The sequence below is a fragment of the Myotis myotis genome, unplaced genomic scaffold (genome assembly GCF_014108235.1).
Source record: "Myotis myotis isolate mMyoMyo1 unplaced genomic scaffold, mMyoMyo1.p scaffold_m19_p_3, whole genome shotgun sequence".
NCBI lineage: Eukaryota > Metazoa > Chordata > Mammalia > Chiroptera > Vespertilionidae > Myotis > Myotis myotis.
Window position 1 is genome coordinate 137,433 of NW_023416335.1, and position 24,701 is coordinate 162,133.

At 59.8% G+C, this 24,701-nt stretch overlaps 1 protein-coding gene across 1 annotated transcript in view; it reads right to left on the bottom strand.

Annotated features, from left to right (window-relative positions):
- Window positions 1–24,701, bottom strand: part of DLGAP2 (DLG associated protein 2) — a 110,966-nt gene that overhangs the window by 44,778 nt on the left and 41,487 nt on the right. The window contains exons 2-4 of the mRNA XM_036301650.1: window positions 22,632–22,697; window positions 7,032–8,098; window positions 3,758–3,969 (exon numbers count right to left, since the gene is read on the bottom strand). Coding sequence (XP_036157543.1) covers window positions 3,758–3,969; window positions 7,032–8,030 — 1,211 coding nt within the window. The 5' untranslated portion in view covers window positions 8,031–8,098; window positions 22,632–22,697. The remainder of the gene's footprint in view (window positions 1–3,757; window positions 3,970–7,031; window positions 8,099–22,631; window positions 22,698–24,701) is intronic.

Here is a 24,701-nt window from a genome sequence, read left to right on the forward strand (position 1 = left end):
ACACATAGACCTAAGGCCGTGGTCGGCAAACTGCGGCTGGCGAACCACCTGCGGCTCTTTGGCCCCATGAGCGTGGCTCTTCCTAAGCCTTAGGAGCACCCTAATTACGTTAATAACAATGTACCTACCTAAATAGTTTAAGTTTAAAAAATTTGGCTCTCAGAAGAAATTTCAATCGCTGTGCTGTTGATATTTGGCTCTGTTGACTAGTGAGTTTGCCGACCATTGACTGATCTAAGGAAACCAAAAGGAGAAACCTGTTGTCCATCAAGGCCACGGCCTAGGAGACGGGGAAACAACAGGAACTGGAGGGAGGAAGGCGGGGGCTGACCCTGCAACTGGCCCTCAGGACGCTGTCGGCTGCACCCCAACCCCCTTCTCAAGACACCCCCTACCCCGTCGGCAGGCCGCGTGGCCTGTGCTGCCTTCCCTGATGAGCAGTCCCCAAGGACGTCCGCGGAACTGCCTCCCGACCTTGGCTGGTTTCCGGAGACGAATGGGTTGGCACCGATTCCTGCCCAGGCCTGTCTGGGGTGAAGCTGCGCTGCTTGTCGTTACAAGGTTTGCAAGCTGTCTGCAGAGGGGCCTGTTCTTCTTAAAAAATGTTTTTATTGATTTCAGAGAGGAAGGGAGAGGGAGAGAGGGATAGAATATCAACGACGAGAGAGAGTCATTGATAGGCTGTCTCCACGCCCTCCACTGGGCATGGAGCCCGCAACCTGGGCATGTGCCCTGACCGGGAATCGAACCGTGATCCCCTGGTTCCTAGGTCGACGCTCAGCCACTGCGCCACGGCGGCTCAGGCAGAGGGTGGTCTTCCTAAGACAGTGCCCTGCCATGGGCCGGGGAGATGAGCTACAGGACGGGCTCAGCAGCATGCTCGCCGCACGCAGTGGGACCGCACCAGGGGCCCTGGGCGGGGGGGGGACCTCTGATGAGAGACCCTTCAGCTCCCGGAACCAGGAGGTTGGACTCATTGGAGCCGCAAACAGGCTCTGGGCGCTGGCAACACCGTCGCTGGAACCCACACAGGACGCTGCCCCGTCCCCCAGCCGCGGGAACGGCAGGAACGGCGGCGGCGGGAGGAGACGGGCCCCTTTGGGGCTCAGGGCGCCTGAGGTTCACGCGCCGCCTCAGCGGAGCCCTCAGGGCTGGCAGCGGGCCCTTTCCTGTACCGGAGGCGGCGGTGGGGCGCCTGGCCCTCCTGGGGGACAGAACCCCGGGCGGAGGCCGCCTCCGCTCTGCGCGCACCTGTTACACGGCCGCCTCGTGTTAGACTCTTCACAACGGGGGCTCTTATCTGTCCTTCACGGTCACTCGTCCTCTCAGCTGATGCGCGGCCGTCCCCGACACGTGATGCCCAGGAAGTCGTTTTCCTCAATCGCCCAACGACAAACCAGGGGTCCCCGGTCTCTGCGAGGACAGGCCCCGGGGAGCACGCGGCCAGGGGAGCCCAGCGGCCAGGACTCACCCCAGGAGGTGGCCGGGCTGGGCGTGGGAGGAAGGCTGAGCGGGCCTGGGGGTGGGGACAATGTCCCACTGGGGGTGGAGAGTGGGGTGTGGGCGGTGGGGGGTGTGAGAGGTGGAGGGGGAGCACGGGGGGCATAGGGCCCACTAGTGTCTAAGATTCACCAATAAAAGGGAGGAGGCTGACGTCTGGTCCTGCCCCTGACTGCAGGGCATCTAGATCCCCCCATGCTCCTACAGACCCCAACATAGCCCCCCAACACAGCCCCCATACTCCTGCAGACCCCAGCATAGCCCCCCAACACAGCCCCCACACTCCTGCAGACCCCAACACAGCCCCCACACTCCTGTAGACCCCAACACAGCCCCCACACTCCTGTAGACCCCAACACAGCCCCCCACACCACTGCTCCCAGTGGTTTCCTTGCTCACACCCGCCTTATGTTCCTCCAGGTGTGTGAGCGCCTTCCCTGTCTCCTCCGGCCGGCACACGGGGAGGGTGACGGGAGCGGCCTCACCCCCTTCCCCCGCCCCCAGCAGGCGCAGCACGGCTGCTGGGCACGTAACCGAAGTCTGCAGTAAAGATACGGTTCATGTTCGTTAAATTAAACATTTGGTTCAGGTTGCAATTCGAGGTTTGTCTTTCCCCCTGGAGCTGGCATGGAGAATGCCTGGAGACGCCACCGCCTGTGCCGGCGCCGAGGGGATGCCCGGAAACGCCCCCCCCCCCCCCCGCATTACCTCCACCAGCTCCCGTGCCACGTCTGAAGCACCAGGGGCCGACCTGCCGCTGAGCCGCGGGGCTCACCCCAGACCGGACAGTCCCACGCGTGGACCCGAGCCCAGCGCCGCGACCAGGTGGCCGGGGGCGCCGAGAGGCGTCAGGTTCTCGCAGCCACCGGATTGGCCACTCACCAAACCGCCATCTCTCTCTACACGTTGGAAATGAAATGTCTCTTTGGACAAACATACAGCTTAGGCTCTATTATTCGCAAAATTAGCCATTTCCTACCCTCACCCCGCCAAAAATGTGTTGCCTACACGTGCACTTATGAAATCATGGTAAAAAAAGTCATATTATGATTCTCACATACACTCACGCTTACACACACGCCTCTCACACACATAATCACACACTCTCATGCACACTCATACAACTCTCACACATCTCACATGCTCACATACACTCACACACACAAACTCTCACACATACAGTCATGATACACTCATACACTCATGCACACACACACACAGTCATGGCACACTCATACACTCATGCACACTCACACACACAGTCATGGCACACTCATACACTCATGCACACTCCCACACACACAGTCATGGCACACTCATACACTCATGCACACTCACACACACTCACCTACCCATCTGCACATGCTCTCTCACACACTCATACAACTCTCACACACATTTCACATGCATGCACACTCACACACACCCTCACACACAGTCATGGCACACTTATACACTCAGGCACACTCACATACCATCCATGCACATTCTCTCACACATACTCATACAACTCACACACACTCACACACCCCTCACACACTCACACTCTCACACACAGAGTCATGGCACACTCACACACACACACCTCTCACATGCTCACACACACTCACACACCCCTCACACACTCACACTCTCACACACAGAGTCATGGCACACACACACACACACACCTCTCACATGCTCACACACACTCACACACCCCTCACACACTCACACTCTCACACACAGAGTCATGGCACACTCACACACACTCACACACCCCTCACACACTCACACTCTCACACACAGAGTCATGGCACACACACTCACACACACACACCTCTCACATGCTCACACACACTCACACACCCCTCACACACTCACACTCTCACACACAGAGTCATGGCACACTCACACACACACACACACCTCTCACATGCTCACACACACTCACACACTCATACACTCGCACACACATCTCATACTCACACACTCACACTCATGCTCCTGTGACTGACTGCAGTGATCTGAGAAGACATCGATGGACACGCTGCCGTGTCACCTGCTTTCAATGAGCATTTGGCTGAGAAGCCGTCAGTCTGTTTCCTTAGTTACTGCTCAGTAGGGAAAGGCCCTACGTTCTCCAGGAGGACGGGCCGTTGATGGCCATCGGCTGACATTTTCACCCGGAAAGGATTCCTAGCGGGCCCGCGGCCACGGTGGCTCGTGGGGAGCGGGCTGAGACGCGAGGGGCACAGGAAGCGCGCTGGGGTCTTACGTTTGCAGCCCTCCCAGCGGCCTCGGTCCCAGGGACTTGAGCAAGGGCTCCGGCCGCATGGCCACGGTGGGCGACGTTTTGGGGCTGGAGTCGGACTCCCCGCTGTCCTCGTCGCCCATGGCCTTGATGTAGCTGCCGCTCCGCATCCTCCGGCAGGGGATCTCCTCGTCCTTGCCCCCGGGCGGGTACCCGGCCCACTCGTCCTGAGGCACCTGGGGGAGAGAGACACGTCAGCCTCACGCCGAGGCCGCGGCCGGCTCCACGGGAGCGAGCGTCCGGAGGCACGGAGACACGGCGCTTCTATGTATTTTCCTTATTTTCACCGATTTCAGAGAGAAGAGAGGGAAGGAGAGGAACACCAGTGAGAATCACTGACTGCTGCCTCCTGCACGCCCCCTGCGGGGACCGAGCCCGCAACCCGGGCCTGTGCCCCAACCGGGAATCGAACCCTGACCTCCTGGTTCATGGGCCGGCGCTCAACCACTGAGCCTCACTGGCCGGGCTTACGGCTCTTCAGGGTCATTCATCGTTGAACGTTAGGCACGCAGACCTGTCGGTGCCCCCGGGGCTGGCCCTGAACCCTAAACGGACATGAGCAGGAAGTGACTGCTTTTCCCATCACAAAGCGCTAGAGGGACATCACGGGAGAAGTGAGGACCTGCTAGAGAAGTGGATGAGGACGCCCTCCGGGACCTGGAAAACCACGGGTAACGGTTAGGCTGCGTCCTTCCGGACGGGCGCGGGGCGACCCGAGAGCTGGAAGGGAAGTCACCCGGGTGGGGCAGGAGGACGCAGCAGACACAGAAGAGGAAGGAGGTGGTGCGTGGCACCTGGCGGTCCCCACGCGGGGTCCCACCTTCCTGCCCCAGAAGCCCCTGCGGCGGGCACTCAGCTGCAACTCGCCCACCCACTCAGGTGACAGGCATTGAAGGCGACCTTTGACACTTGGCCCGCTGCTGGGAAACAGGAAAACAAGGGCCTTTTCTGGGAACAAGTGGGACAAATTCATTTTCTCTGACTCGCCCATTGTCTGCTCGGACCTCGGACGCATACAGCGTCTTCCTCTGATGCCAGTGCCGCCTTCTGCGCCAGGTGAGACCAAAAAGCACCCTTTGTCTGCAGTGTGGGGGGCCTGGGGAGCATTACGCTGAGCGGAGCCAGCCAGTCAGACCAAGACAGGCATCGCACGATCGCACGCATGCGTGGGATCTCATGAACAACATAATCCGATGAACAAAAACAGATCCAGAGCCCTGGCTGGTGTGGCTCAGCGGATAGCGCACAGGCCTGCGGACTGAAGGGTCCCAGGTTCGATTCCGGCCAAGGGCACTTGCCCAGGTTGTGGGCTCGATCCCCAGTGTGGGGCGTGCAGGAGGAAGCTGATCCATGATTCTCTCTCATCATGGATGTTTCCGCCTCTCTCCCTCTCCCTTCCTCTCTGAAATAAAACATATATATAAAAAGAAAAAGAAAAAAATAGATCCAGAAACATAGAAGCATCGAACAGACAGTCAAACCTCAGAGGGAAGGCAAGGGAGGTGGGGGAGGGGGGTACGAGATCCACCGAAGACCTTGAGTGAATCTAAGCAGAACCCACGGACACAGACAACAGGGGGATGAAGGCCTGGGCTGGGGGGTGGGGGCGGGCTGGGGGAGGTCAGTGGGGGGAAACGGGGACATATATAATACTTCCATCAATAAGGAATTAAGAAAATAAATAAAAATACAAAACAACCCTTTGTTCCGCTCAGATCTCGCTAGTTCGGGTGGAAAAGGCACAGACTGTGCAGCGTCTGCTTCTCCCTCCCGCTCGGGGACACCCCGTCGGCCGGGGCAGAGTCCTCGGCGCCCCCCTCCCGGCAGCCAGACAGGTCGGCACCCGGCTCACGGCCCACAGGGAGTCCCGGGCAGGCCACCTGCGGGTTCATCTGTGCCCCTGCCTCTCGGGAGTGCTGGGCTCAGCTCCCGTGAGCCCCACAACAGGACAGACCGCTGGGGAGACGCAAGTGTGACAACGGGGAGCCTCAAGGTCAGGAGTCCCCCCCTCCCCCGAACACTGCACGCCGCACGCCAGGCGGGATCCCGGAGGACAGAGGGGAGGAGGAGGCCACCCAGCCGCGTCCCAGGACGAGGCAGCTTCAACCCGACGCGGAGAGTGCATCCTGGCAGGGCACAGGACTCAGGAGGGCCAGGCCCTCCCCCAGGGAGCCCGCTGCCCCTGCAGCGCCTCCGCCTTCCCATCTGCAGTTACGTTTGGAGAGGAAGAGCCCTCGCCCCGGGCTCCGTGCAGACAAGCACAGAGCATTGATTGGCCTGCGTGGGCCCTGTCTCATCTCAGGGAACCTGAGTGGGAGGGGGCGGGGGGGAGGGTCCTGGCCGCTCCCTGGCTGGTGCTGGTGCAGCGTGATGCCTGCGTGGGGTGTGATAGGTCACTCACGCCCCCTCTTATGGGACCAGTGCTGTCCGTAATGAAAGCATGAGAGGGGCTGGAGGAGGGCAGAGGGGAGGGTTCAGAAAGGGGGGGGGGACCGACGAGCTTCAGCGGGAGGGAGACTCAGGGGTCGGAGGCGGGACGCCCCCACGCAGCACCCCCTCAGATGCCGGGGACACGGCCTCGGAGACTCCCGTGATGTGATAGACAGAACGGGAGCTCCCTTCTCTAGCAATGACCGTGAAGAATCTGAGAACCGGTGAGCATTTCCCGTTTGCCGATCATCAGGGTTCGCCCACCACATGCGAACCTTACGTCTCCCGCGTCGCTACGCCGGGGATGTCCCAGCCGCCCACCCGCCTGTCTCCTGGGAGACACCCTCCTGTAAAAGTAACGTGGTCAGCCTTTCCTCGGAACCAGAACCACCGGGTTTGGACAACGGACCAGGACGGCGGCCGGAGCTGCCGGAGTGACACGCGGCTCCTGACTCCCGAGGCGGCTGAGCGAGGATCTGCCCCGATGGCGACGCCCGCGACGCAGGGGCCCTGGGCGCTGGGACTCCTGGTTCTGGGCGGGTCCTTCTCACCCGGCACACAGCCTGCAGCCCCTGTGGTCTGCCGGCGCGCACGTGTGTGTGTGTGTGTGTGTGTGTGTGTGTGTGCGCGCGCACGACTGTGAACAGACACACCTGCGTTAAAGAAAATCACCAGACCCCCAGTTCTGCTAATGGCACTGGCAGCGACGGAAGTGCTCGCACGGGCACGCGTGGCTGCCTCCCGGGGCAGACACACCAGCCTGCGCCCGGTGCGAGTTTCTGCAAAGGCCGCGCCCGAGCCCCCTTACCTGGAGGTAGTGGCAGGGCCGCAAGGACGGCTTGATCTCCGGGGGCACCAGGGGCTTGTCCAGGTTCAGCGAGCTCTTGCGATAGGCCTCCTGGGCCTGGCTCACGGTCAGCGTGGACCACGAGCTGCGCTTCATGTACTTGGCGTCGGGCGTCAGGGCCAGGCCCTCGCAGGCCGAGCACTTGACGTCGTTGTTGCTTTTGGAGGTCTTGAGGGAGAGGTCGCCGAAGGGGCCGGGCAGCGGCTCGGGGTAGCAGCGGGCCACGTGGTCCGCCAGGTGCCGGTGGGCCAGGCCGGGGCCGCGGTAGGTGCTGTCGCTGTCCAGGTTGTCGTCCGAGCTCCACCAGCTGCTCAGGCCCGAGCGGTGCTTGCCCTCGGGCCGGCGCTCCTTGCTCTTGCTGCGCTTGCCGTGCTTGGCGTGGTGGCCGTGGGCGTGGTCCTCCGCCCGGCCGTCCGCCTTGGCCCCGTTGGCGTTGCCCTTGGAGGAGCCCTCCAGGGAGTGGGACTTGGTGAAGAGCTTCTGCACCGAGTGGACCAGATGCCGGATGCGGCCCGGGCTCTCGCCGCGCGGCTCGGCGCTGGCGGCCGTCGCCCGCTGGTACTGCAGCGTGTGGAAGCCGTCCCTGTGCAGCGGCAGCTGCTTCTCGAACTGGTCCAGGAGGTTGGCGGGGATGCGGTTGGCCTTGGCGCCCGCGTGGGGCCCGGCGCAGTCCTCCCGGGCGTCGTAGTGCGAGCTGTAGTGCATGCGGGGGAAGGTGCTGCTGGACACGTGGTCGCCCAGCACCACGGGCACCATCACGCACTCCGAGTGCACGGAGCTGCGCGGCGAGCAGCGGCGGGGGTCCAGCGGGCAGCCGGCCGGGGGGCTGAGCAGGTAGGGCTGGCGCGGGTCCGGGCCCAGGCCCAGGCGCAGGTGCTCGCAGTCCTCAGGGGGCGCCAGGCCGCAGGTGTGGGCGGAGCACAGCTGTGGCGGGGCCCGGCCCCCCGACAGCCCCTTCATGTTCCTGGGGGCGGGGGAGTACCTCTCCTCATCGAAGGGCTGCGTGGGGGACCACGGGTACGGCTGGTCTGTGGAGAGAACACAGGGGCGCCGTGAGACTCGGGGGCACAGCAGAGACGAACGTCCGTGGAAGCGGGGACCATTGGACACCCGTCCCGGGGGCCACTTGGGCAGCGGCCGGGGTTCCTGGTGATTGGGCGTCAACTGCTCCATAGCACGAGAATCTCAAGAACAGACTGCCATTCCCGAATGGGTGTCTCAGCGACAGACAGCGGGTGTCCCCAGGCTCCCCGGGGCCCCGGGAGCGAGGTGGTGTGGTCCTAAGCAAGCAGACACTCTGCGGGGGAATGAGTGACAGCCCATCGATCTGAGCATCATGCGCACACACAGCAGGTGGAGTGCATGCAGCATGCGACACAGGAAAGAACACGCCATCTTACAGTCCATGCCACGCACATGTAGCGTGTCTATACGATGCACATGCCCGTCTGCAACACGCCTCTGCAGTTTGTGAACATGTCTGTATGCCTCTGTAACGTGCACATGTCACATAACATGCACACAGCGGGACGTCCACAGGGAACACAGGCCTGAGAAGCCGATTCCGACAGGAAAAGGGGTGGAAAGACCTGCAGACGGGTGCCCAGAAGTGACCCCAGGATGGAACTGTCTCCTCAGGGACGTGGAGGCCAGCGGGCTCCCCTGGCCAGGGCCTGGCTCCCCCTGCAACCCACACGCCATCCCCCACAGGACACAGGCCCTCCTCTCCTGCCCCCACCGCACGTGCCCAGCCGTCAGCCCAGGGACAGGCCTGCTGGGAATTGCGGGCTCCCAGGCTGCAGTCACGACCCAGCAGAGCCTGTCTCCTGGCACCGGACACGGGGTGGCCAGTGCCTGCTTCTGTCTGTCCCTGGAAAGACCGCCCAGGGCCCAGCCACACGGGGAGGAGGGGGCCCAGCCACAGGGGGAGGAGGGGCCCAGCCATACAGGGAGGAGGGGCTGCCAGAAGCCCAGCCACACGGGAGGAGGGGCCGCCAGGGGCCCAGCCATAGGGAGAGGAGGGGCTGGTTGGCTCTCCCCCTCTCTCCTCCTCCTCTGCCTCCCGCCCCTATCAGTGTGTTTACACGTTTCTGTTGTTCACCCTGTGACACTGTCAGACTGCTGGCTATCAGCTCACCCTCGCTCCCTGCGCCCACCTCCTGCACTCCAAGGCCCTGCCTGGCCGACGCCCTCGGTTCTTGTCGCCGGGGCCACAGCAGCCCCGACAGTCCTTCCTCGGGCCCTTTGTGTCCTCGTCCACCCAGACGTCGTGGCCCGGGCTTCCCCAGGCACCGCTCAGCCTCCACGTGAGGCCCAGCCCAGCCTCACCCCGAGGCCGCCTCCAGGACAGCACGTTTCCCAGGAGAACGGACGCAACACGCGGCTGACCAGCGGCAAGGCCGTGCGCCGAGCCCTCGGTTCCACAGCCACACGCGGTGTCGCCCCGTCATCTCTGCTTCATCTCCCCCCTAACCAGTCACGTCACACAACCCAGTCTCCCTCTGCGTTAACACGGGCGCCTGGCCTGCCCCGGGGCTGCCCCGGCGCTGTGGTGGGAATGTGGCCGCACAGAAGCACCGCGCAGAAGGTGACAGTTCGACGGAAACGGGTGAGATCTGATTATGCAACAGACGAAAGGGGCTAATGCTGTCGGGCAATAACAAACAGTTCAGCACGGAAACGTGCGGCCATGTGGGCGCCTCGGGAACACCGGCCCAGTCGGGGAGGCAGCCACGGGGAGCACCCGCTCTGCGGTCCCGCTGGCTGCTGCCGGCCAGTGCTGGCGGGGCAGGGGCCCGCTCAGAGCCGGGGAATAAAAAATCCTAAAACGAACCGTGGGGATGGCCGCTCACCTGTGGGTGCGCTGGCAGCGGGGCCTCGGGCTGCACGTCTAAAGGGGGTTGTCCAGTGTGTGAGTCAGATCCCACAGACCTCTGGCCAGGGAGGATTACACAGGAGGGGAGAGGCCGGAACAAGGCAACGTGGAACATGTACGAACTTTGAAACATCGCCCTCGCGTGTTTCAGGGCCGGGCGGTAAGGAAGCCGTGTGCTCCCCGCTGTGGTTCCGTCTCCACGCAGCACATGCGTGGAGGCGCCTGGGCTGTGCTCCGACAGCCGGAGGCTCCGAGGCAGACCCTGGGCCTGACGCGAGGCCCTGTGACCTCACAGGGGTCTCCCGTGCCCCTGGTCTTTCATTCCGGTTCACGCTTCCTGGACCGGCATTCGGATCTACAGTCCGTCATCGGTGTGTCTCACACTTGGCTGTCATTTACCGTGTCACGTTGTTATAAAAGGAGACGGCGCGTGAATTAGCAAATGGATTCGTTTTCACCGGCCACCGATGCCATTACCCAAGTTCCGCCGTGGAGGGTTGAGACGGCCGATGTCCTGCACGGAGGGCGCTGAGGAGAGCGACAGGCGACGGTGTGCGCTGGCCCCGGGCGGGACCCCGCAACACGCAGCGGCAGCACCAGCGTTCCCCAGCCTGGCCCATGACGGCCCCCGATCCTTTGCGTTTCCTCCTCTGTCCGAGGTTCCGCCTCCACTCCCGGGTGACACGCAGACGCGGCAGAAGTATTTCCGGGCAGCCCCTGGCGTCCCCCGGCAGCGAGCCCCGTGCCCGGCCCTGTGATGCCAGTGGCTGCCCGCGGGTCACGTTCTGCGAGTGGCCCCTGCTGGCCCCACAGGTGGCACCGAGACCCCGACTCCCTCTGATCTCTACGTGTCACTCTCGGCACCAGCAGACTTCCTGACCTACTTCCCACGTCAACACACACGGGTTCGGCTTGTTAACGTAAGAAGACAGTCCTAGCTGGTGTGGCTCAGTGGACAGAGTGTTGACCTGCAAACGGAAGGGTCCTGGGTTCGATTCCAGCCAAAGGCACAGGCCCGGGTTGTGGGCTCCATCCCCAGTAGGGGGCGTGCAGGGGGCAGCCGATCCACGATTCTCTCTCATCATAGATGTTTCTATCTCTCTTTCCCGCTCCCTTCCTCTCTGGAATCAATAAAAAGATATTTAAAAACATACAAACAAACATTCAAACCTGTGAAGAATGTTTGTGAGTTTATTTGAGCCAAACCGTGGACAGTGGCCGGGAAGCAGAGTCTCAGTGGACGGGGACGATGTCCCGGAGAATAGCAGGGTTCACCTTGTTCTATGCATGACAGTCAGAGGAGGAGCGGTAGGCGGTGACAGGAACTCCACTGGGGGTGGACTAGGGGGCGGGAGAAAGCAAGGGGGCACCTCTGCGATTGGATGAAGAGTGAGTGATGGACACAGGCTCTTTCACTGGGTGGGCGCAGGACAGTTCACCGTCAGCACTTAACTCAGTGGCAGTGAGGGGGTTTGTGGTCACTGGTTGCACGCTGAGGGGTCGGGAAAAGGGAAGTTACAAGTTCCCCCGCCTCCCACAGGTGTGTGATCCTAGAGACAACAGGCTCCGTGAAGATGGAAGTTGGTCTTTGTCAGGGAAGGTGCTGGCCTAGGACGCGATGCCCGCTGTAAACGGCTTTAGTTAAAGGTTCTCATTGCAGACCGTCCCGTGTGGTCCCTGTAGGTCTGAGTGTGCACGGCCGCCATGCAGGCCTCCCCTGAGCTGGCCGGGTGACCCCCAGCACCCAGGCCGTGGTGCCGGGCTGGCGGGGAGGGCGGGGAGGGCGGGGAGGGCCCGGGGTGACCCACACACCAGGCTCCATTCCCCTGCCAGATGCGGAGGCTGGAGTGGCTCCTACGGGAGCAGGGCACTGCGCTCTGGGCCTTTGAAGCGCAGGTTCCCTGCGAACGCCTCGCCGCTCCCCGTCGCGAGGGAGTTCGGCTCACAGGGCCCTGCTGCGCGTTCAGTCAGCGCCTCTGTGTCTCCTTTCAAAGCTCCGCTGCGTGGCACACACCCTGGCCCAGCAGGCGCCGCCCGCACAGTCCGCTGGCTTCCTCCTCCTTCCAGAGCCGGTGCTGCCGGCCATGGAGGCGGAGGCTGACAGCCCTGACCCCCAGGGGCAGCCTGGGGGGGCGTCCTGCCCGCTGGGCACTGCCCTCCCTGCACTGGGGACACCGCCAGAGGCTGCTCTTGGACTTCAGGACGCGGCCGGAGGGACTCTGTGGGTCGGGGGGCAGGTGCGCCTCTCTTCCCCTCAGGGTCACCGACTCACAGCGGGCACTGTGCACAGGCCCCGCCCAGCCCCTGGCAGGTGGGGGGGTCCCAACTGTGTCAGCCACGCCTGCCCTCTGCCCTCCTCCCTGCAGCCCCCCTCCCTCTGTCCTCTGTCCTCCTCCCTGCAGCCCCCCTCGCTCTGCCCTCTGCCCTCCTCCCTGCAGCCCCCTCGCTCTGCCCTCTCCCCTCCTCCCTGCCGCCCCCTCGCTCTGCCCTCTCCCCTCCTCCCCACAGCCCCCCTTGCTCTGCCCTCTGGCCTCCTCCCTGCAGCCCCCCTCACTTGCGAGCAGCTGCTTTTATTCCTGCCAGGGGCCCACACCATCGGCGCTGACAGAGAAGCTGAGGAGCAGGACGTGAGCAGGAGGAGAGCAGGTCCAGGTCTCAGCCCTCAGCACCTCGTGCCGTTGCCCGGGGAGCATTTGCAGCATTCGCGTGAGCACGTTTGCGACTTAATTGCACTTAGTCACCAAATGCCTTCTTACTTCTGGGCTAGAGAAACAGTTTTAAAGAACAATGGCTTCACAGCACCAAGAAGGTTGCTGTGGGCCCTAAACCTGACCCCAGTCCTCAAGAGGCCAGAGAATCCCCCCAAAATTCCTGCAAGAAACACGGGCAGCTCTGGACAGCGATCACAGGGCTCCAGTCGCTTCCTCGTGAACGCGGCGTGCCGCAAATCAAGGGGCTCCGCAATGTGAACACATGTACGTGCTTCACCTCTGACAAGATTATTCGTTAATGTCTGTGCTGCCAAAGCAAGCACTGCATGATTTTTAAATATTTTTAAAATATAATTTTATTGATGTCAGAAAGGAAGAGAGAGGGAGAGAGAGAGAAACATCAATGATGAGAGAGAGTCGTTGATTGGCTGCCTCCTGCACGCCCCACACTGGGGATCAAGCCTGCAACCCGGGCCTGTGCCCTTGACCGGAATCAAACCCAGGACCCTTCAGTCCGCAGGCCGACACTCCATCTGCTGAGCCAAACCAGCCAGGGCAGTTTTTTAAAGTTTTTTTTTCATTGATTTTCAGAGATAGAGGGAGGGAGAGGGAGAGGGAGGGAGAGAAACATCGATTGGCCGCCTCCTGCACGTCCCCTACCTGGGATCAAGCCCCAAAACTGGGCATGTGCCCTGACCGGGCATGGAACCGGCAGCCTTTCGGTGGCTGGAACGACACCCGACCAACGGAACCACACCAGCGGGCGCCTCTGACATCAGTTCTGATGATGAGCGTATATTTTTGCTTTGACAGAAGCTTATAATCTGTCAGACATGCCTGCTGCTGGCTCCCAAGTGCAGCCGTCACAGCCCTCCAGCAAGGATGCCTGTCTGTGCGCCCCGGCCGAGGAGCCCGTCCATGCCCCCCCAGCCCAGACCCCCCAACCTCTAGGGGCCCCATCGCACTTGTACCCAGGGGAGCTGTGGGCAGTGGCAGCTCGTCCGGGGCCCCCTGAACCTTCCCCAAGGCCCCCTTCTCTCGGACTCCCCAGTGAGCGGAGGCAGCCCCGCCGGGCCCTTCCCTGTTTCACTCTCATGACTCTCTCTCATCACCGATGCTTCTATTTCTCTCTCCCTCTCCCTTCTTCTCTGAAATCAATAAAAATATATTTAAACACACACACACACACACACACACACACACACACACACACACACCCCAACTCTGAGCAGAAAGGACTAGGACACCCGCAGCAGGGACCACACCCCCACGGCTGCTTAAAGGTGAGGAAGCGATGCTCCCGCTGAGCTTGGAGACGAGGCGCGGACGTCCCCGAGCACCCTCCCCGCGTGAGCCCCCCCGGAAGTTCTCGCTGATGTGAGACGAGAGGGGAGCCGAGGCTGTGCAGATTGGGAGCGAAAACACGGAACTCCCGGTGTCCACAGGCGGCATAATTCTCTAGGTAGAACACGCCCCCCCAAATCGATCAGCTACTTCCTGGAAACCAGGTGCATGAGCCGAGGGTGCACACGCCAACTTGCTTTCTCATGAACCAGCGGCGAGCCACTGGCCTTCGCAATGAGAACCACCAAACCCTTTCCATGGCACCAAGAAAGGGGAGAGAGTCAGGCAGACATCTAACCGAACCTGTAGACGACCTACCTGACACGGTCAAAGTCTCACGAAATAAAGCAAAGGTGTGAAATGTACAAAGGGCTCCACGGTCAGGGGCAGGACGACTCGCTGTCGCCCATGTCAGATCGTCCCAACTCCATCTGTAGATTCCATGCAATTCTAACCCAAACCCCAGCCGGTTACTTGGGGGGTATGGACAGTCTGCAGCTCCTGGGGACAGAAACAGGCCGGGTGGCCAACTCAACACTGAAGGACAGCAGAGCTGGGGGCCTGACCTCCTGACCTCAAGCCTCACTGCACAGCTACAGGGTGGCGCTGGTGAAACCCAGGCGACGGGTCCGTGAGGCGGAGCCGCGCCCACAAGTGAATCGACATAAACACAGGCCATCGACCTTCCACAGAGAACAGGCAGCTCCATCGGGAAAGGACAGTGTTTCTCGTTTCGTTCTGCTTGTGTGCGGTAAGCGGTGCTGGAATAACCGGACAGCACGTGTAAAAAAAAAAAAAAAAAAAAGAACCTGCGTGCAGGCTTGCACCTTTCACAAAACATTAACTAAACGGAAAGTGTAAACTATTGAGGATGAAAGGGCCTCAGGCTGACCCGACCAGCTCAGGGGAGGCCTGCATGGCGGCCGTGCAAACTCAGACCTACAGGGACCACACGGGACGGTCTGAAATGAAAACCTTTAGTTAAAAGCAGTTTATAGCGGGCATCACGTCCTAGGGACCTATTGTCTTTTTGCGTCTAAGATAGCACCCCTGTGGGACGCTTGGGTGACCTGTAACTTCCCTTCTTCCGGACCCCTCGGGGCACAGCCAGTGTGCCCGGGTGTCAGGAGGTAGACCATGAATCCCTTCACTGTTACTGTTATCGTATTAGTTGTTGACTGTTAACTGTCCTTTTTTTTTTTTAAAATATATTTTATTGATTTTTTACAGAGAGGAAGGGAGAGAGAGATAGAGAGTTAGAAACATCGATGGGAGAGAAACATCGATCAGCTGCCTCCTGCACACTCCCCACTGGGGATGTGCCCGCAACCCAGGTACATGCCCTTGACCGGAATCGAACACGGGACCCTTCAGTCCGCAGGCCAACGCTCTATCCACTGAGCCAAACCGGTTTCGGCTGTTAACTGTCCTTTATCCAACCCCAGAGGCTGCCCCCCGACCCTTTGCTTTCTCCCGCCTCCCTGATCTATCACCACTTCCATGCCCTCCTTTGACTGTAATGCACAAAACGAGGTGAAAAACCGCCGTTCTCTGGAGCAGTGGTTCTCGACCCTGGCTGCACATTAGAATCACCTGGGAATCTTCCGGAATGAGGCCCAGAAATCAGGATTTTAAAGAGATTCCCAGGCGATTCTAATGTGCAGCCAAGGTCGAGAACCACGGCTCTGGAGCACTGTCCGAACCTGTGGAGACTCTGCTTCCCGGCGATTGCCGACAGTTTGGCTCAAATAACCTCACAAAAGCGCTTTGCAGCTTTGAATGGTGGGTGTTTTTTTTTTTTTTTTTTTTTTTTTTTTTTTTTTACGTTAACACTACACGGTTCTCAGGAGGTAACATGGGCGACACCCACGTATCCTTGTATCTGACGGTGGGTTTTTAGATCAATGCAAAAGCATGCTTCATGAAGTAGAAACAGAAAGGTACACTTACTGGAATTAAAAACTTATTCGTAATTGCCCCGGACTGGGCGGCAGCCGAGACATCCTGCAGTCGGCGCTGGATAACGGAATATTATTCGGCTCAAAGGCGATGAGCCGGGGACCATGGCAGATGTGGAGGAACCTGAAAGCAGGTGCCTGAGTGACAGCGGCCAGGCTGGGGGGCCCGCAGTGACCACCTCTGTCTTTCTAGCATCTCCCGTGTCCGATCCTTCCTCCCCCTCGCTTTGCCCGGATCCCTTGTTGCATCCTAGACTTTGTTGGAGTTTTCCGTCGCCGTCCCTACATGATGGGGGACCCGTGTCCCCTGGAGGTGGTCGGTCCTCACTCTTCTCGTCCATCACCCAGCTCTTTGGTGTCGGATGGTCCCCAGCGCACTGGCCTCTGTCGGAGGCACTCGGACCTGGAGGAGGACCAGCTAAATGCCAGCTAAATACCAGATTCCCCGCCCCGTGGCCGCTGGCCACAGCCCTGGAGTTTGTGCCTCGCCTTCCCAGCTTTAACACGGGAGGACGGAAGACGTGACTTTGGGCGGTGAACACACAAGGCGACATACAGGTGATGTTCACAGGAGGGTGCCCTTGAAACCGCTATCATTTGATTAACCTGCCCGTCCCAGGGCAGACGGACTTGCGCGCTCGCCCCGCCTGGCCACACCTGAATGGCAAGGCATCCAGAGCGCGTCCTGTTACGCTCTCCTCCGCGGCATAAGTCACGCCCACGCTGTTCCCTCGGTACAGTGCGACCGCACCAACGTTGACAAAATGTCACCGAGTCTTTACAGTGGAGCTTAAATGTCCTCGCAGATCCCGTGCTGTAACAGGGAGCGGAAGACACGTCTGTGACATTTAAGTGCCGGGCGGCTGAGACTTAACCTCACTTTGTAGGACACGGGCTGCCTCCCGGGAAGACGGGCGTAAGAAGGAAAAAAAGGACTTACAGCCAGGCCGGGAGAGGACCTTGTCACTCGGAGAATCCCGTTTCTGACTAATTGCGGACTCTGTCACCTGCAACGGCGCCACCTCCTCCCTCGCTGCCCGACCGGGGACCGCCTCCCCCTCCCGCCACACACAGCGCCCCCTGCCGGGCCGAGCTCCCACGCGTCTCGTTAACGCGAGTCTAATGACCTGCGTGGCCTAAAGGGGCCGAGGATTTTGAGGGAAAACGTGGAGTTATTTGCATCGTCCAGCACAGCTTCTACGCAGTGTTTTGCGCGGAGCAAGGTTTCAATGAACACTTGAGTGGGTGACAGGGTGATGGGTGAGTGATGAATGACACGCCAGCGGCTGAGCCCCCGCCAAGGCTTAACAAACAAGGAACGAAAGCTTCTCAGGAATTAGGCAAACTGCCCGGTTCCCACGCAGGGTCCGCTGCGCACGTCGCCTCGTCCCCGACAGGAGCTCCCAGCCCCCCTTCTCCCACCCCCACTCCCCGCTTTCTGCAAGGCACGGCCGCCTGCCCACGGCTTCCAAAGGTGTTGTCACACAACACGAAGTGCATTTACACAGGAACCTGACACACACACGCACAGCACTCACTCCCATGGGTGTGGCGTTGACACTTTCATTCTGCACATCCTATACATTCTGGTCCTTTCTTACTTTTTCATTTAAAAAATTGCCAGTTGTGACTCAGTGCCTCGAACTCACAGCCCACAGAGCTGCCACCCGCAGTTTAAAAATCAGGGCCGTGTAAACGTAAACTGTGAGACAACGAGACGAAATACAATCACTTCACGGGAGCAGGAGGGTTGCATGGACTGTGCCTTCTCTTACTAACCACGTCTTTACCCCTCCGTCTCCACCCGGGGCCACTGCAGTGTAGGACCGTCATGTGCTCATTTCAGAAGCCACCGGCCTCCCTCACGGCTGCAGGAAAAGTGTCATTTCAAGAGAACAGCTTAGAAAGGGGAAACAAGACCTCCTGTGCTGTTGTTCAAGTCTGCGTGTGTGCGAGCACGCATGTGTGCCTGTGTGAGCCTGTGTGCGTGCATGTGTGTGCGTGTGTGTGTGTGTGTGTGTGTGATAGACCTGGAAATACCAGCTTCCTCATCCCAGAGGCTGCAGGGCCCCTCGCCCTCCAGCCGTGAGGATGGCGAGAACCCGGAAGGGGCCTCCGCAGAACTTGACCTTGGAGCGTCCAGCCTCCAGACCGTCAGCAATAAACCGCTATTGTTTACACGCCGCCCATCCTGTCGCTGCAGCCCGAATAGGCGAGGACAGGCGTGTGCGTGCGTGGAGGCACGGAGGAGTCACAGTGTCACTGTTCCGGAAGGCAGCCACCCAGGGCAGAGGCGCTGCAGTCCATCGGGTGGCCGGCAGCTCAGCCATTGCGCACGGGGACCCAATATCCAGAAGAAAAGGGAGGGGACGCACCCCAGAAACATAAATGGAAAACCCCAAGGTCCCAACTGAGCAACTGGGAAATCATTGTGATGTGTTTGTGTAGAAACAAAGTTTTAACCTGACGCCGTCGGAATGAAGTACAGCCCTGGCCGGTGTGGCTCAGTGGATGGAGCATCGGCCTGCGACCGAAGGGTCTCGGGTTCGATTCCAGTGGGTGGCAGGGAGCTCAGTTGCAGGTTCGATCCCCAGCCCCGGTTGGGGCACATGGGGGAGGCAACTGATGGATGCATCGCTCTCACATCCATGTCTGTCTGTCTCTCTGCCTCTCCCCCTTCCTTCCACTCTCTCTAAAAATCAATGGAAAAAATATCCTGGGTGAGGATTCACAAAAAGAAATAAAATACACCTTCTGGGTGTTCCCTCGAATAACTGGCAGGTGACCTTCCCCAGAGGCCAGACTCCGCCTTCTGGGCAGCAGAGGACACCTGAGCTGGATGTCACCTGCCGTAAGGTGCGTGCTCCATCTACGGTGTCTGCATGGGCATGGGCAGTGGGGCCCCGGGCAGGTCCGGCAGGCTCTGGGTGAGGGAGGGCCGGGAGGGGTGCTGGAGGGAGGGAGGGAGCGGGGGGCGGCTCCTGCTGGGGATGCAGGGGACCATTTCTATCTAGAAACAGCTGAGCTCCGGACCCACTACTTCTGGAAACTTCAAGTTACAAAGTTACGTGGCTGCACGATGGCCAGGGGTGTTTATAAAAGGACACGACAAAGTACAATTCTAAGAGGGAGTTCTGCCCAGCTGGTGTGGCTCAGTGGATAGAGCGTGGTCCTGCGGACTGAGGGGTCCCGGGTTCGATTCCGGCCAAGGGCACAGGCTTGGGTCGCAGGCTCCATCGCCAGTTGGGGGCGTGCAGGAGGCGGCCGATCAATGATTCTCTCTCAGCATTGATGCTTCTCCCTCTCTCTCCCTCTCCCTTTTGCTCTGAAATCAATAAAAATATTTAAATAAATAAATAAATAAAAGAGCTATTTCCTTTCCCTTAAAAATCCTATCTAATACAGAGGGAATATGCAAATGGACTGTCACGCTGTCACAAAGATGGCAGCGCCCACAGCGGAGGCCGAGTTCCCATAACGAGCCTGAACGAGCAATCAGCAGGGACCTGAGGCTGTGCCCCCCACCCGGTGGGGCTTGACAGGGGACCTCAAGCCGCACCTCCCACCCCGGCACCAGGCTGGGGGGCCTCAGGCCACGCCCTCCACCCAGGGCCTTGATGGGGGAATCTCAAGGTGCACCCCCTGCCCCGGTGCTGCGCCGGGGGCCCTGAGGCTGTGCCCCCCACCTGGCGGGATTGACAAGGGTGGGGCGGCCCGGTCTGGATCTCGCCCAATGCGGGTGGGGCCAGTCGGGTCTGGGTCTCGCGCGATTTTGAGGCACTGCGGTTGGTCAGGGACTTGACTCTGGGTCCCGCGGTGAGCCCCAGACTCTGACAGGAGGAAGATTTTCATATACATTTTACTAATTTTCTTTCATCTCTGACACTTCTATTATAGAGAAAGGGCAAATAGCGGTATTAAAATATTTCCTCTAATTAACCCCCTTTTAATGTGCACAAATTTCATGCACCGGGCCACTAGTAAAATAAAATAAAAGGGAGTTCTTTACAATAAGTTGGTGCTGGGGTCCAACCCCAGCAGGTCCAGGGGTCCCAAAAGGTGTGGACGGAGTCGGCGAAGAAGGAATGACACGGAGACAGCGTTCAGTTGATCAGCAGCCTAGCCAGGATCTTTTGCCATGTTCTCTCCAGCGAAGTTCTTCTGTCTCTAGGTTCTGTGTAGGTTCTGTGTCTAGGTTCTGTGTGTAGGTTCTGTGTGTAGGTTCTGTGTCTAGGTTCTGTGCAGGATCTTTTGCCATGTTCTGTCTCTAGGTTCTGTCTCTAGGTTCTGTCCAGGATATTTTGCCATGTTCTGTCCAGCGAAGTTCTTCTGTCTCTAGGTTCTGTGTTGGTTCTGTGTCTAGGTTCTGTGTGTTGTTGTCTTGTTACATCTGTATTTATACCAGTTGATTCCAATCCTATCAATCTCTATTACAAAGGTTAGGGCGTTTCTTATCTCCATTCCAGGGAGTAAAGATTATGTAGCTTAAGCATGATTGTTCGTAGTTAAAGTGATTAATTACCCGCCTGGCACTTAGTTAAGGGGTTTTATTCCCTCCCTAACTTCAGGGGAAAATCCCTACCTGGGGAAACAACCTTTCTCAGAGACCTTGGTTAAAACACATAGTGCCAAGAAGGTGAGCAAACATATTAAGAACAGTATGCCATATACGCCAGGTCCCTAGAAACAGCAAGGATGGACCGGCTCCCAGCAAGTTGGTATCGTAGTCACTATGAGACGTGCACGCGGCAGGTGTGGGCAGCCCCGGCGCGATGCTGCGGGACGTCCAGCCGCTGAGAGGGCCACTCCCAGCAGCTGCACCCGCCCCGGAGGCCCTCAGGGTCAGAGGGCGGCACGGCGACGGCCCATGTTCTTCCAGTCACACCCACTCCTCTCCTCATGCCGCGGGTCCGACAGCTGGTGCCGCACAGCCTCTGACAGATCGTTTAATTTGCCTTTTTCTCATCTCAGTGTGCAACCGGCTTCCCGCTGCACGTCTGGGCCGGTGTGCCAGCCCTGCGGTGCTTAGAGATGGCCAGCTCGTTACAGCCGATTTAAATGCAGCAGCCAGAGAGCGGGGCGTCCCTCTCAGAAATTACAGCTGTAATGGGCCGGTGGCACCCGCAATTACCGCCGAGCAGTTTCATTCAGGGCATGCGGCTGTTCCCGCGGAGCCGTCCTCCTCCAAAGCCAGGTTTCCCTCCGCTGTCGTCGTCCTTTCAACGGGCGGCATTCACCCGCGCTTGTCACGGGCGTGAGGTTAATTTAGCAGAAACCCCCTTTATCTCCCTGGACTCCACGGCCGTCTGCGCTTAAAATTACTTTCCGACGTTTCATTATCGGAGCCTCAGAGAACGCCGAGGCCCTTCAATGGAGCGGGTGCAGTGCGGGCATGGCTGGGGTACTCCGATTTTTCTTTGAAAGATTAACCCGTTTTTAATATATTTTTATTGATGTCAGAGAGAGAGGAAGGGAGAGGGAGAGAAAGACAGAAACATCAAAGATGAGAGAGAATCATCACGGATCGGCTGCCTCCTGCGCGCCCCGCATGGGCATGGAGCCTGCAACCCGGGCCTGTGCCCTGACCGGGGATCCAACCCTGACCTCCTGGGTCATAGGTCGATGCTCAGCCCCCGAGCCACGCCGGCCGGGCGGCTGGGATACTCGTTTCCAAATGGAAGCCCCTTTAGACCTGCTCCCGGGGGAGGCCTCGCAGGCACGCAGCCTCACAGAGCGTCCAGTCGGCGCGACTTGCTCCACCGCGGCAGCGCGAGGACTTTCTCGTGGACGTGGCGAGCCGCCGGCCTGCGTCCCCGTGGGCAAGGCTCGCTGAGCACGGCGCGTTACACATGAACCCCTCACCCGCCGGGGGCCGACACACCGTTCCTGGTTTCCTCGTTGCAAAAGGAAAAGCAAACTCTTCTGGTTTCAGCTTCTCTTTCAGAGAAACCACCGCCTTATACAAGTGGACGCCTTCAACGTTCACTGTGACTCTTTAAGCCACTCCCACGGGCACCGGAGTCGTGGGCTACCAATCCGAAGTCCATTAAGAAAATTCAAACTTCAATACAAACCGATGTGGGAGGCACAGGGCAGGGTGTAGCCCACGCCTCCGGTGCCTGTGCAAGTGGCTTAAAGAGTCACATTGCATCAGGGGACCCCCGGGTGGCTTTCACTAGCCCCGGAGACGCCACGGACGGGCATTCGGGGCTCCCGGGGACGGGCCTGACCGCTCAGCCTCCAACCCCAGCGCCTGCCGGGCACCAGAGGTCAAGTGGAAGGGCCTCTTAGAAAAACACCAACGAAAGAACTTTGGCTCCGAGAGCTACCGAGAGGAAGAGTCAGTCTCAGAGGAGACAGGAGAGCGGCGCCCCCCGCAGGCATGCCTCAGGGGCATTGATCACCGGCCTTCATAACTAATCCTCACCGTCATCTGCCTTCCTAACTAGCCCGCCGGGACCCCGGGGGCCACGCTCCCACCCAACGCTTCCCTGACGTCGAGAAAAGACTGCCTTTTTCATTTCACCTTTTACTTATTCATTAGGACGCTCCAAAGTCACACACATGCGTGACCATGTGAGTGAGAAGGTTCGCGGTGGCCGGCGAGCGGCGGTACCCACCGGGGGCTGTGGTGACGGCGCATGTGTGCGTGGCCAGGCCGGCCGCACCCTACCTAGATCGTCCTCCTCCGGCCCCGGGAAGCTGACGCCTGGCTGGACCAGGTCCCCGGCCTCTTCCTCTGCAAAGAGAGAAACACAGTCAGGGTTAGCGTGAGCCCCTGGGGCTGAGTCCACGCAGCACTGCCGCCACCTGCACGACGCCCACCGCCCACCGGGAGGCGCAAGCGTGCTTGTTCTGGCGTCACGGCTGGGAGCGGCCTTCTCCCCGTTCCTGGGAGCGGCCCGTGCTCATCGCGCAGGTGGCTAGGGGCTTCTCACCTGCACCTCGGGTCAGCGCTGGTATCTTACGCATTGTCCCCATCAGAACAGAGGCCTGTAAACTCCCGGCCACCATCCCCTGCTCCCCGGCCACCATCCCCTGCTTCCCGACCACCATCCCCTGCTCCCCGCCCACCATCCCCTGCTTCCCGCCCACCATTCCCTGCTCCCCGGCCACCATCCCCTGCTCCCCGGCCACCATCCCCTGCTTCCCGGCCACCATCCCCTGCTTCCCGGCCACCATCCCCTGCTCCCTGCCCCTGGTGGGGTCCTGGGAGCTGCCAGCCCACAGCCAGGACCCTGTGCTGTTTGGGACTCGTACCTACGGGGCCTCATCCCAAACATTCAAAGCTGCCGTGCTGGTTTAATGCTTCCTAGTCGTTCCATTTTGTCCAAAACACAGATCCTGCTGCTGGGAGAACCCAGGTCACCTGCCACGTCTGGCGACCTCTGCCCTGACTCTGGGCCCATGTGGGCTGGGCACCGCCAGGCCCGACACCAACACCCTGGATCCCACATGAGACAAGCAGACCTGGTCTCCACGTGGAGACGGGTTCCATCATACATGTAACACGCGTGTCATCTTTTTGCCACATGTTCCGTAAATATGTTTCCATGTTCCACTGTACGCATGTATTTACGCAGACGTCCCCCCTTCAGGAGTGGGGTTTGAGGCCGACATTCTACACGGACGCCTGCGGGAGACGGTAAATACCGCGAGCCATGCTGAGTCGCAGGTGGGCCTCCAGCACCTGGGACCAGCCCTGCTCGCACCCCTCACTGAGTTTAAGGAAAGGGGCTGAGGCCTGGCGGCACAGCACTCGGCGGAGGCCCTGGTCACGCCTCACGGGGACTGTGGTCAAATCCCCCGCACGGGCCCCCTGTCACTCACGGCTTTAAAAATATGCACATATTCTTTTTTTTCTTTTTAATCCTCACCAGAGGATGTTTTTTCTATTACTTTTTAGAGAGAGTGGGAGGGAGGGTGGGAGGGAGGATGGGGAGAGAAAGAGAGAGAGAGAAACACTGGTGTGAGAGAGACACATCAATTGGTTGCCTCCTGCGTGCGCCCAGACTGTGGCCAGGGATCGAACCTGCAACCCAGGTACATGCTCTTGACCGGGAATTGAACCCACGACCCTTCGGTGCGCTGGCCGATGCTCTAACCAGTGAGCAACACCTTCCAGGGCAAAAATAATGCACACATTCTCTATATTTTAATATATACTCGTTCTACATTTGTATGCACATAACAAGTTTCGGAACGGGGTCAAGTGTTTTACAGAAAGGCCTGTTCAAACGGCTGAGCCGGCCTTGCCGCCTGTGCCCGCTGGCAGCACCGTGCCCACGTGTCTCACCTGAGTCCTGGGCCGGGGGCCAGCCACGGCCTGAGCCCAGCGTGGAACCCAGGTGGCTGTGCTGCTGTTTGTTGGAAACAAGGAAAAGTGACAGGCAGGTCTAATGAATGCGGTTGCCATGGAGACTGCAGTCATGTGGTAGGCATCTCACCTTGACAACCGTCTATGGCGGGCGGTTGGGTTGGAATGGAATTAGGAGAATAAACCAGAGTCCTCACTCCCGGCCTCAACTCGTCCTCCTTGTGGTCAACACACACGGACACGCAGGACGGGGGGCCCGCTCCCAGAGTGCGCGTGGGCGGCGGTGCGTGTGGGCAACGGGTGGGCGTGGGTGAGGCGTGCGCGGGGCACTGAAGCACAAGCGTGAGTGTGCGGCTCTCGGACACGCAGCCGGGCCAGGACCGCAGCCGGGGCGCACGGAGCCTGCGGAGCTGTGCCCTCCCGCAC